A 13663-nucleotide genomic window follows, 5' to 3' on the forward strand; every position below is an offset into this window, starting at 1 on the left:
AAATGCTTGTTAAATGACAGAACATTAAGTATTTAAATAATGCTAAGGGTATTACTATTCAGGATACCTTATCAATGAAAGTAGCAATATTAAGCTATTGATATTGATTAGTAAGTTACTATAGCAAAGACCTGTAGGAAGTAAAAACAAAGTTTTGATAACTTTTTTTGTTGCCAATTATTCTGTGTCTTTTGATCCCCATCACCGTGCATAGATTCCCTAGCTCAGTAGCACTTTTCTATTATTAGAACCGAACATTTGTGGTTATAAATGTGGTAGGCTTGGTCTTGGATGCTTTGAGGGTTTATAATATAATGGATAAGCTATATTAGACCACAGTAATTATATTGATAAGTAATTGGAATTGGGGCAAGATTTCTCATGGATAAGGACTTGAGATATATAAATTGATAGTGCTATCAGAAGCCTGAGCAAAATTCAGAATTCCCTCACTAGGGGAAAAGGCTCTTTGCTTTATCACCAAATAGCATAACTTCATGTTGGCCCAGAGCCTGAGGTAATGGAAACTGAATTTTAAAAGGATACTCATATATAATCTTGTGGTAAAAACTGGACCTTTAATGAATTGAGAAATGTGTTAAAACATAAAAAAAACCAAAATCTTATTTTTCACTTCCATGTTTAGAAAAGAGCTGGCAGAACCAGCAGAAATGGAAAGAAATGATGAGAAACATTTCTTATGTTTTCCAGACCTACCAAATCACAATCCCTATGGAAGGCTTATATATGTTTTTATTTTCAGTGCTCAATCATGTCAAAACCACTGCCTTGGAATACCAGTGAATTGATTGACTACTGAAGTGGAAGAAGGACATCACAGTTTGGCTCTCTAAATTGCCAAACCATAATATTTGCTTGGAATTAATCAGTTAATAATGTTCTGTGGTAGGAAATAGCATTGGCCTTACCTGTGTTTTGTTTTCAGAGTAAATGTGCTTTTGGATTATCAGATTAATACCTTTTTAAAAGGCGCAGGTCAGAATTAATTTTTATATATTTCTTTTCCCTCCAGGAACCAAACAACTTAAACATATTTTATTAAAAGATGTGGACACTATTTTTGAATGTAAATTATGCCGTAGTCTCTTTAGAGGATTACCAAATTTAATTACCCATAAAAAATTTTACTGCCCACCAAGTCTCCAAATGGATGACAGTAAGTTTTATTCATATGTTCACATATTCAGTTATATATTTTAGAGCTAAGTATTTTTACTGCTTCAGTGTATTTTTTGCATTAAAGTAGAATTGATATCTAGTTATAGATAATTTAGTGTTGAAGATATGAAACACTTGATATTGTTATATTCAGTTTCTTAGATATACTTTATATCAGTGTTTTTCATTTGTTTTTTCCTAATCTATGAGTTTAAATCTGTGAGTATATTTATTTGTATTGAAGTATTGAGAATTGTTTTTGAATGTCTATATGGGCTGTATATAGTTTAGTTAATATTTGAAAGTTAGAATATTAATGCTGTCTTTAAGGGAGCAATTTAATAGTATATTATTTTAATTTAACAACTTGTTGCTAAGTATGATTGACTACATACTTGGACTCTCCTTAAGTAAATGAGAATGCTTCCAGTAAGTAGCAAAAAGTGAGTAGATTACTTGATACTTTGAGAATGGCAGAGAGCATTAAAAATATTTATTAACCTTTTATTGTTTTCTGGATCTTAATATAAAGGTTATATTTGTTCTTAGTGAAATTTATTTAGAGATAACATAGCCAGTACTAGATTGAATCTAGACAAGCAAGATTATTATTTTTTTGTGAATAAAAGCAAGTAGCATGCTCATAGTCGTTGTGGAACCAATTGTTTTTAATGTAATGTTGTTTGTATTAATAAATAATGTGTGTAGTGTTATTTTTTCTTAAGAGTTAATAAATTCTTTACAACAGTAATACTAGGTAACTTCATTGTTTCTTGTTCAGGAATTTAAACTTTGTGGATTTACAAAATGAGATACTTACTTTAGTAGCATGATACCATAGAGACATTGTGGATCTTTTGCATTTTTCAGCTTAAACTCATCCTTTTTTTGTTTTAAAGTTTTTTGGTAGGGAGATATAATGCAAAAACTGAATAATAAGGCATTTATTTAATTATTGTTAAATTATGTTAAAATGTATTATAGGGTATAAATATTTCCTATTTGTAAGAAATTTTAATATAAAGAATTTGGTCATATTTTATGGGAACTTAAGATAATATTCTTTATGGTGCTCTATCCATCCTGGGTTATAGAAACTTTGGGTTGGTTTTGCTGATCTAAAACTTTGAGACTAAAAGTAATAACATTTTTAGTGTTTAAGATATTCCATGTGCTTATATTTGATCGTATTGAGCTTTTTATTATTGAGCTGTAAATTAAAAGGTAGTCTAGAGAAAATAGTTTAAAAATCTAACAATTTAATTAAAGTAGTTTTTGATTTCTTGGTGTTCTTCACTATATTAAGTTATAGAAGTAATTTCCATAGTGCATTTGATAAATGGAGTTGCCAGATTTTTGTGCATTCTTCTTGGTGGTTCTACATATACTTTCATGAATGTACTGTCACACTGCATGACTATTTACAAAAAGAACTGAGGGCTGGGAAGATGGCTCGTCACAAAAGCTTGAGGGTCAGAGTCTTTGTTTCTAGACCCACATACATGCAGAGTGGATGGTAGCCTGTCTGGAGCGTCCCGTCAGCCTCAGACTGTGGAGACCCGGGAATCCCTAAAGCAAGCTGACTAGCGACCAGCCACAGTGAATAAGGATTGATGTGATGGAGGATGACTGAATATCAACCTTGGGTTTCCACACACACACACACACACACACATATGTAAACATATACACACCAATCACACTCATGAAAAATGAGAAGGAGAGAGTATTAGAAGAATTACAGTGGTTATTAGATTTAGTAGTATAACTAAATTTTAGAATTGTATGTGGAACCATAACTGATGCCAGCCAGCCTTGATGCTATTTGGCTATTGAAAGGGTTGCTATTGAATAAATAAGCAAAACCAGACTAATGGATAGTTTTTAACCAATTGTTTTATTAAGATATTATGTTGAGAAAATTGCATAAGACTGGGTTTTTATACCTCATGTCATTTATGTTGATATGCAAATATTTTATTTCTGTGAGATGTTCAGCTGTCCCAGTGGAAATAATCTGCATTGTTTATTAAGGCTTACATTAACTTGAATGCTACTATATTGTATTAAAAATCATATGTATAGTAACATCCTTCATCATATCCTTCAAGTAACATCAGAATTTTATCCATTCTGGGTTGTAACTTCTTGAGTTGGCTTTGGTATTCTAAAATTTCCAGACTAAAAAATAAGTGATCGTATTTTTATTGTTTAGAGTAATCCATGTGCTTGTGTATTTTATAATAAGGGAACTTAGAAGCAGAAGTACCATTTTAGATTATACCTTTTTCATTTGGTAAATTAAAGCAAAGTTTTAATTTAGTTAATAACTAGGTTTATATTCACAAAATGCTGAAAGTAGATAATGCTATAAAAAGATACATGTATGACTAAAAGATGTTTCATTCTATATTTAAAATATTAGAGGGTGAGAACAAGTTAATTCTTTCAGGTTAAAAACAATTTTTATTTTCTTAACAGATCTTCCTGATGTAAACGATAAACAAAGCCAAGCCATAAGTGATCTCCTAGAAGCCATATATCCAAGAGTGGACAAGAGAGAATATATTATTAAGCTAGAACCCATAGAAACCAACCAAAATGCAGTGTTTCAATATATTTCAAGGACTGATAACCCTGCTGAAGTGACCGAGTCAAGCAGTACACCTGAACAAACTGAAGTTCAAATACCGGAGACAAGCTCGGAACAGCTGAAAGCAGTCCCCGACGCAGATACAGAGGTGGTGGAGGCCATAGAGCCTCCTCCTATAGAGACTGTTGTAGATGAAGCTGCAGCTCCCACTGAGGAGCAACCTCAGGAATCACAGGCTGACTTGGAGACGTCTGACAGTTCTGACCTTGGTCACCAGTTGATATGTTGTCTTTGTAGAAAAGAATTCAATTCTAGACGAGGTGTCCGTCGTCACATTCGAAAAGTACACAAAAAAAAGATGGAAGAACTAAAAAAATACATTGAAACACGGAAGACTCCAAACCAGTCTTCAAAAGGACGCAGTAAGAGTGTTCTAGTTTCATTAAGTAGGAGCTGTCCAGTTTGTTGTAAATCATTTGCTACAAAAGCGAATGTAAGGAGGCATTTTGATGAAGTTCACAGAGGACTAAGGAGGGATTCAATTACTCCTGATATAGCGACAAAGCCTGGGCAGCCTTTGTTCCTGGATTCTGCTTCTCCTAAAAAATCTTTTAAGACTCGCAAACAAAAGTCTTCAAAGGCTGAATACAATTTAACTGCATGCAAATGCCTCCTTTGCAAGAGGAAATACAGTTCACAAATAATGCTTAAGAGACATATGCAAATTGTCCACAAGATAACTCTTTCTGGAGCAAACTCTAAAAGAGAGAAAGGCCCTAATAACACTGCCAACAGTTCAGAAGTAAAAGTTGAGCTAGCAGATTCTGTAGAGTCTTCACCCGCTTCCATTACCCATTCTCCACAGAATGAACTCAAGGGAACAAATCATTCAAATGAAAAAAAGAACACACCAGCAACACAGAAAAATAAAGTTAAACCGGACTCTGAAAGCCCTAAATCAGCCAGCCCTTCGGCTGCAGGTGGCCAGCAAAAGACCAGGAAACCAAAACTTTCAGCTGGCTTTGACTTTAAGCAACTTTACTGTAAACTCTGTAAACGCCAGTTTACTTCCAAGCAGAACTTGACTAAACACATTGAGTTGCACACAGATGGAAATAACATTTATGTTAAGTTCTACAAGTGTCCTCTCTGCACTTACGAAACCCGTCGGAAACGTGATGTGATAAGACATATAACTGTGGTTCATAAAAAGTCATCTCGTTACCTTGGGAAAATAACAGCCAGTTTAGAGATCAGAGCTATAAAAAAGCCTATTGATTTTGTTCTAAACAAAGTGGCAAAAAGAGGCCCTTCAAGGGATGAGGCAAAACATAATGACTCAAAACAGGATGGCACTTCCAATTCTCCAAGTAAAAAGTATGAAGTAGCCGACGTTGGTATTGAAGTGAAAGTCACAAAAAACTTTTCTCTTCACAGATGCAATAAATGTGGAAAGGCATTTGCCAAAAAGACTTACCTTGAACATCATAAGAAAACTCATAAGGCAAATGCTACCAATTCACCTGAAGGAAACAAAACCAAAGGCCGAAGTACAAGATCTAAGGCTCTTGTCTGGTGAGGAACACTTAAGAGTTTTGCTCCCTTTCCCCTCATCGAACTAAACAAAATCATTTGGCCATAATTTATAGCTGGTTCCATTTTAACATTTTTTCTTCCATAAATCATATGGCAGTAGGAACTGTAAGAGGGATGGTTCTTGCTTTTATCTCTCAGCAACCTTTATTCCAGTAGTTTGGGAACAAAAGTTGATTTTAGAACTTGCCTTCCACAGAACAATGCAATGTAGCTGTAGGTAGATGATACAGGGTCAGCGCTTTTGTTTTTGTTTTATACATTTATTTTGGTCTATGTTTACATAGAAATCTCATGTTTAACTAACTTGCACAAGTTTAATTTGACTCAGTCTACTAATTTTATTTAGTCTACTAATCCTAATGCATTGTAGGAAAGTTATATATATTAGAATGAACTTATGAAGGAGATAATTACAGGAAAAACATTTTAAGGCATTGTAATTATTGTAAAAATTTTTTAATGGTAAGTAAGGTGTAGCATTAGAAAAAAAGTCCCCAGATGGAATTTAGAAAAATTAACATTATATACTTTTAGCACATTACTTCCAGGGAAAGAGGGAAGTTAGTAAACATAAGTTTGTTAGTTTGTTTTCTTTTTGGGATTATATGTTAGTGAGTTTTTAAGTTTTGATCTACAGGGAAGACTTTTTTAGGTACATATATTCTTGTTTCCCTTTCTGTTTAATAAACTTATAAGTGATCATTTCAACGTAGTTAATATTATTCAGTAGTGGTGTGTGTGTGTGTGTGTGTGTGTGTGTGTGTGTGTGTGTGTGTGTGTGTGAGAGAGAGAGAGGTGACCAAAAGGAAAGCAAAAGAGAGAGAGAGAGAGAGAGAGAGAGAGAGAGAGAGAGAGAGAGAGAGAGAGAGAGAGAGAGAGAGGTGACCAAAAGGAAAGCAAAACCCCTTTGGAAGAGAGAACGATTCTACTTTTTAAAAGAAATTTTGGAACAAATTAAATATTATAAAATGTGATGTCAAATAGAGAGTGGACCGTCTATACTTGTTTTTGTAAGTCTTTATCTTTAAAGTTTGCCTGCAGCATCTACGCCCCTTGCACTTAGACATGTAATGTCCCTAGTAGTAGATGAGTCTGCGATACAGCCTCTAACGTAAAGTGCTTAGTCTGAGTGCTTAGGTGTAGTGTGCTCATGCTAATGTGCTTTGATTGTCACACTGTTTTTACTTGTGTGGAAAACTTAAGATGAAACCATCCTTTAGAAGTCATTTCTGTTGTGTAATTTGAAGACAAGGTTTTATTGGTAAACTCAAAAGTGTTCATTTATTCCTATTTCTCCTCAGATAACTTCAAGTGATGTACGAAAAGGTTTGGAGTTCATTTTTGTGGAAAGACTTTAAGTTGTTAGAACCACTAAACGTCTTCACGTGGTACTATGAGGAAAAAAAAGAACATTTTCATAGAATTTCAACTGTAACTGCTGATACTGACTAAAACAATAACCATCTAACCAGTTTCTAAGGCAATGCCCATTCCAGCACTTTCGAGTCGCTGTAATATCATATATTGTCTCCATAGACCTTGAATATATGGCCTACAATTTCTACAAAAATGTTGGGAATTTCACTTTCCAAATAATTTGTTGATTAAAATGATCAACATCCTGAAGGAAATAATAGTTTTCAATTGATATAAACTTTGTATTTTTAGTGGTTTAAGTTTATTTTGCTTTACATGCAAAATTTTATCTAGATTGTATAGATAAATATGATTTTTGTAGAGAGTATGTTAGTAGGATCAAAAGACAAATTAGTATCAATACATTATGAATATTTAGTAGCCTACTGAATATTTATAATTATTTTGAATCCATTTAAAATTTTTTCTTTAGCACTTAAATGTTTGAAAGTTTTATTCTAAAATATATACTACAAAAAGTTCCAGTTCATTTTATGCATAGATCATTATTACATTTATCATTTGTAAACATTAGACGTTTTTATGAAAATTAAACATTCCCCTATTTTTCTTTAAATTTTATATAAAGCACTTTAATGATAGATGCAATCTTACTTCTCAGTTCCTATTTTTTTAAAGAACACACATTTACTACTGTTTATATGAAGGTAATAAATAGCTTACTGATATTTTATAGATGCAGACAATCCATGTGCAACCACTTCTTATGTTTCTATTTTATTTCTTTAAATGTTGCTGGAAAAGGAAGATAGGGGTGTCCATCTTAATTTTTTCTCCCAAGCAAAAATTTTAAATGACCCCTTTAGATAATATTTGATTCCTACTGTAAAATTGAAAATAATGAATTCTTGTCCATCTTTTGTAATCAAGATTTTAGGAAAAAAAGAAATACATCTATCTTTATGAAATTTTGGACAGGTTTTGTGTATCAATATTTTGTACTTTTAGGGAATATTTTATTTTTTAGTAATTTGTGTCAAATTATTTTAAAAGGTACTGCAGAAAATATACCATGTTTTTATATAGGTTCACAGCTGTACTTAGAATGGACCCTGTCCATCTGTATCCTTTTTGTATAAATTTTTAAATGTTGAAGATCTAGAAAGTCATAATAAAATGCTTCTATAGGTAGAAAATCATTTATCCTTCTCAGTGCTTTGCACTAAAATATACTGTGAAAGGAATTTAGACTGTAATTGTTGCTGGAAATGTTCTATATTGAATGTACATGTTTATGTTGGAAAAATGTACTATATGTGATGAAATAAACCAGACTAAAAGTTATTTCAGCTAAATGTGCTTCAACATAGGTACATTGGTTGAAACTTAAATGTTTTATTATCAAACTTACTCAGTGACTATGAGCAGCTACACTTGAATTATATCCTGATAGTTTTATTTTTAAGAAGTAATGATTTCTCTTTAATTTAAAAACAGATTACTTTTCCACAGATGGAAAATTTGTACTTATAGGTCTAACGTTAATGACTAATAGCCTAATATATTTAGGGACCAAATGTGTAGTAGGTGGCATTTAATTTATAAACCATCTTTATTAGTTGCACATTATTAAACCTGTATTTTTGACATTTTCAAGGTGTTATCTTTTTGTGCATTCCTACACACAATACATCTTCTTTTGACCTTTTCCAGTCTGTTTTGCTTGTTAATTATTGTAGGAAAGTCAGAAAAATAGCTTGATGTTGGAGGAGGGAAGAGAACCACCTATGAGCTTTACAGGACTATTCACAGTACATTTCCTCTTTAATAATTCCTGTGCTAGAACAGGACCTTATAAGAAGAAAGCACAGGTTCCTGTGTCTTCAAAAGATTTCTTTCTAATAGAAAAGAGAATGCTGTATCAGAACTTGCCTGAATTAGAAGCACCTAGGTGGTGGCATTTTGTCATAGTAGACAGAAGAGAGGCTAAAGTGGGACCATTTTGGGTCAAACAAGGGTATTTGAAAGTATTGACTTTTCTTGTTCCTTTCTGACCTGTGTCCCTACGTTTTGGATTTATTGTGCTGAAACCTTTCTGCACGCAGTCTATATGAATAACCGTTCCTATGACTTTCTCTTACTGTAATGTAAAGTGAGGTAGTAGTCATCCCAAACTGTTCATTTATATTTAGACCTGTCCTTGATTATAAAAGGTATATCTACTTTAGGTACTATTTGATCAAGAGTTTTTGTTTTTTGTTTTTTTTTTCTCAGCCAGATATGATAGCACATGTCTATAACCCAGCACTTAGGAAGCAGAGGCAGGAGAATTTAAATGACCACTGTAGGTAACATTGATCCCTAATGTAAAACTGAAAGCAGTGAGTTCCTGCCCCTCTTTTGTAGTCAAGATTTCAGAAAAAAGAGATACATCTTTATGAAATTTTAAAATAACAATTTTCAATAATTTATCTTCCTAAAGATACCGTCTCTTTCTAAGTGCGGTGTAAGAACAGAAACAGATTTATAAACAGTTTATACTTAGAGCTTGTTTGGATAGGATAATACACGTGGGAAGTGGATGAGGAGGTCTGACTGAGAGCAGACGAGTGCTCATGAGAATGCACAGGCTGACAGTGGAATACACACACGGGGGTTTGGTGTTCATCCTTTGCTTTAAGAAGAACCTCTTGGAGTTATTAAGTTTTAACATAGTTTTGTTTGTATGAAACTAAGGTTTTCGTTTGCACAGGCTGCTTTACTGTTGAAAAGTGCCTTCACATTTTTAAAAAGTACTATATTGATTTCTAGGTAATAAATTCTTCTACTATGCTTTAAAAGTATGGATGCAGCAGTGGAAACCTGTGTGGTTTGGTATGACTTTATATTGTGAAAGCAGAGACTTACTATATAGATACATGAACACACACACACACTGATTCCCTGTTGTGACATAACAAAATATCTTCAAATAGCATGATGTAGAAATGTCCCTTTGACTTAGGAATTGGGTTAATAGGCTTCCTGCAGTGGCCCACAAGAATATTTTAGATTCTTATTTTGGAGTTGTAAAAATTACATCTCTAATAGAATTCATAGTCCATTATGAGGATTATGATTTAGCCGTAGTTATTAGAGTTGATCTGAAGCCAACTCTACAGAGGATACATAGTATAATGTTGGCTCTGCTCTTAGACAAAAATACTCCTGTGGTTCTCTTTGTACCCCATGGTTTTATGAGCTAAAATATAAAGATAGGCAATCTTAGAAGCAGCCCATTGATTGCTTCTCAGGCACTAGGCACATGGTAAAATGCAGAATAAGACCTCTTTCCTTAAACTTACTAATGAGTAATTTCCCTTTCTAATTCATCCATCCTTTCTAATTTATGTCTATCATCTTTTTTCCTAGCTTCTAGCTCTCACCTTGCCGTTTCTCTTCAGTTTGATTAAAAGAGATCATTAGTCCCAGATAGTTAAAATATTTGGAGCGACAAGAGCATGTGGCCCATTTTCTTTTGTATCTTCATGGTTTTCACACTGGATTTGGGAGGAGGAGTGCTTTCAGGCTTCTTTGACTACTTTTGATACCATACATTCAGAAGCATAAAGGAAAACTTAAAAACCATACATGCATCTTGTTAGGAAGAAAGCTCAAAGATAAGTTTTGGTGTTTGTGTTTATTCTGCAATCAGTTGGTTTGATTGTATATTTTTGATGTCAGGGGACTGATTGTGTCTTGAGTTCATACAGTACTTAACACATTTTCCTATATATCTAAGCCCCCAAGGGGTTTCCCTTGTAGCTCATGCTGGCCTCACCTTCACAATCCTCCTAACTTAGCCTCCCTAGTGTTGGGAGTGCAGGTGTGTGTTACCGTCCTTGCCCCCCTCATTATGTTAATATTGCTGAGTTTTGCTTACTACCTCTAAGAAGAGTTTATGAAAACAAACATAAGTCCTAGTTATAGCTAATAATATTTATACAGCACTTGTATACCAGGCACTCTGCTAACACTGCATGCATAATACCTGAAAACCCTACTGATAGACTTATGAAGTAAGTCCTGTTTCTTCATTATTATTACGGTACAGAAAGAAAACTGAAGTTTGGAGAAGTTCAGTAATGTATTCAAACCAAAGTGTACATCCTTAGTCAACCCAACCTTAATGTTCACACATTTCATTATATGCAGTGCAACTCACTACATAGTTATCTCACTGGTAGCATATGATATTTCATCATATGCAGTGCAGTTCACTACATAGTTATCTCACTGGCAGCATGTAATGAGCTGAAGCTAGACTAACTGTTAAAATTTTGGATCAACAAATAATTCCCCACGTGAGCTCTGCAAATCCACTCTGGCATTTTCTGCTTTAGTTATTGCACCTATGAAATTGGACCAGTGTATTTTACATCATGGGTTTTTTTTTCCCCTGAGGAGAAGATGAAAACTACATGCAAAACTCAGAGAACAGTGTCTGCTATCAATTATCCTCTAATCAGATGTTAGTAGCTTATCTTTCCTAGTTATTTGTTTCATTGCTCTTAAAAAGATACACGGGAGTTTCTTTAATTTTTTTCTTTTTTTTTTTTTTTTTTGACATTATCTTAATACTTTTCTGGATTTTTTTATTAGATATTTTCTTTATTTACATTTCAAATGTTATCCCCTTTCCTATTTTCCTCTCTGAAAATCCCCTATCCCCTCCCCTCCTTGCCCTGCTCCCCAACCCACCCACTCCTGCTTCTTGGCCCTGGCATTCCCCTATACTGGAGCATAGAACCTTCACAAGACCAAGAGCCTCTCCTCCCATAGAATGTTCGTTGTAAATTAAGCTTTGTTTTTATGGCCCTCTCCCATAACCATTCATCTGTTTCAAAAATCTTGTTGGCATCTGTTCTGACACATAAATATTTTTGGTCATGTGCAAAATACTGACATGGAACAAATACTAATTGAAGAATATTGTTGGATTTTTAAAAATAAAACAAGCTTTATAGATAGGTAGTACTATTTGAAGGCATTCTCTTATATGGACGGAATAGATTTTTTAGGAGCACTCTACCTGAATTGGGAATGTCTGAATGTGTTATGAAGAGATAAAGAAACAGCACTCATCAGAAGCCAGTCCAGTGGTAGTAAAGGCAGTACTCCAAATTTCAGCTAAGGTCCTGCTGTTAAAATTACTGACTAGGAGAGTTTATTCACAAACCTGACCATTCTTGATCTTGTTTTTTGGTCTTGGCACTTTTGTTGTTGCACTTTGCATCTCTGTGGGCCTGGGGGAGGGGGGGCGGGGATTGAAATTTTAAAGAAATGTGGCTGCTTTTGTTGCTTTTTTGTAGTGGTGCTGAGAATTGAGTCCAGGAACCTTATGAATGGCAGGCCACTGAATGGCATTTTTAGCCCCTTCTATTTTGATAGGGTCTCACGGTGTACCTTAGAGTGGCCTGAAACTTGCTATATAGTCCAGGATGAACTTGGACTCAAGATTGTTCTGCCACTCAGTGTTCTGGGTGCTGAGATTACAGGCTTAAGCCTCTCATGATGATCTGGTACTCAAATGCTCGTGTCTAGTATCTGAGGCATATTTCTGGCAAGTGAAATAATCCTTAAGTGATAGAATGATATGGTTAAATTATCTACCTCTCAGAAAAACCAAAAACCCTATTTGGATGCTTGAGCAATAATAATTAGCCTTCTGCCTTTACTGTTCCACGTAGTCTGGCAACACATTTAGAGTATCTCATAATGTGTTTGGATGAGATATTACTATTTAAGAATTAACTTTAAAAGACTGTAGTTTTCCTTATAATTAGGATTTTGAATATGGAACATTGATCTCTTTTATTTGAGAATATACTGAAAATAAATTAGCTGTGAGAAACAGAACCATATCTTTCAGTTGGACATTCTCAGTTCCGCAAATGTTTTTAAGAAATACTTGAGATTCTTATTGGGTAGTAAGGTGTCTTGGCAACTCTGAACTCAAAAGTATGTGCTAATTTTGACTGGTAGCTTTCATTTTGAATGGGACTAGAAAAGGAAGGAATACCTGTAAGAGAAAAAGGAATGATGCACTAGAGAAAAGGAAATGAAGCAGTAGGCACAGGAAATTGAATTACAGGGTGAGGTGAAGTTTGGGAGTTTAGGGAAAGAGCTTCCTCTAGCTTTTTACATAGAGGTACTTAGAGAAATAGGACTTTCTGGAGGAGAGTAGTTTTCATGTCTTTTTGCTTACTAAATATATGTAGTTCCATGGTCTGCTGCCCACTGGGCATCTGTGAGTTTCACGTTGAGAATATCTGGTCATTATCTTTTGTGTGGACAGGGTTCAGGGTGTGAGACAGGCCAGCGGGTCTCTGCTTTTTCATAAGAGATCTTCATATTTTCCAGTTGTCATTTCTGTGCTTGACCACTTTGACTAATCAACATTTATTCAATGTGATTCTGAGAAAATCAGTTCATATACCACAAAAATCCTCACGCAAACATTATGTGCACACAGATGAAGGAGCTTTTAAATGAGATAGTTTTGTTTCTTAAAACTGTTCTGGAGCTCTTGTTAATACTAATTGTTAATATTGACTTTATAATGAAGAGTTACTTTTTTGTGTGTGCATATGTGTACACACAGATGTGTGTGTATCTGTTTGTGTAAAATACATATGCAGGCCAGAGGTTGACACCAGGTGTCTTCCATGATTGCGTTCTACTTTGATGTTTGGAGACAGGTCTTTCACTGAAGCTGGCTCTTACTGCTTAGTTAGACTGAAGCGAGCTTGGAAGAATCTACCTGCTTTCCCCAAATCTCCATCCCTGTACTAGAGTTGCATACACAGGCTTCCATGCCTAACTTTTCATGTAGCTGCTGGGCATCTGAATCTCAGTCCTCATGGTTGCACAACAGGC

At 34.4% G+C, this 13663-nt stretch overlaps 1 protein-coding gene and 1 long non-coding RNA gene across 6 annotated transcripts in view; one reads left to right on the plus strand and one right to left on the minus strand.

Annotated features, from left to right (window-relative positions):
* LOC147004022 (uncharacterized) overlaps positions 1 to 13663 on the minus strand; it is a 78270-nt gene that overhangs the window by 43977 nt on the left and 20630 nt on the right. The gene's annotated exons all lie outside the window — the stretch shown is intronic.
* The window catches only part of Znf800 (zinc finger protein 800), a 50271-nt gene that overhangs the window by 14993 nt on the left and 21615 nt on the right, over positions 1 to 13663 (plus strand). For 3 of the 5 annotated variants that reach the window (XM_021165601.3, XM_085840783.1, XM_029478582.2), the window contains exons 4-5: positions 1034 to 1177; positions 3661 to 5351. In XM_021165601.3, coding sequence (XP_021021260.1) covers positions 1034 to 1177; positions 3661 to 5351 — 1835 coding nt within the window. Of the gene's footprint in view, positions 1 to 1033; positions 1178 to 3660; positions 5352 to 6669; positions 8395 to 13663 lie in introns of those variants that run through there. The other 2 variants (XM_021165604.3, XM_021165602.3) reach the window with 2 other exon arrangements.

The sequence above is a fragment of the Mus caroli genome, unplaced genomic scaffold, assembly GCF_978045245.1.
Source record: "Mus caroli unplaced genomic scaffold, Mus_caroli_1 scaffold_7, whole genome shotgun sequence".
In the NCBI taxonomy this organism is placed as follows: Eukaryota; Metazoa; Chordata; class Mammalia; order Rodentia; family Muridae; genus Mus; species Mus caroli.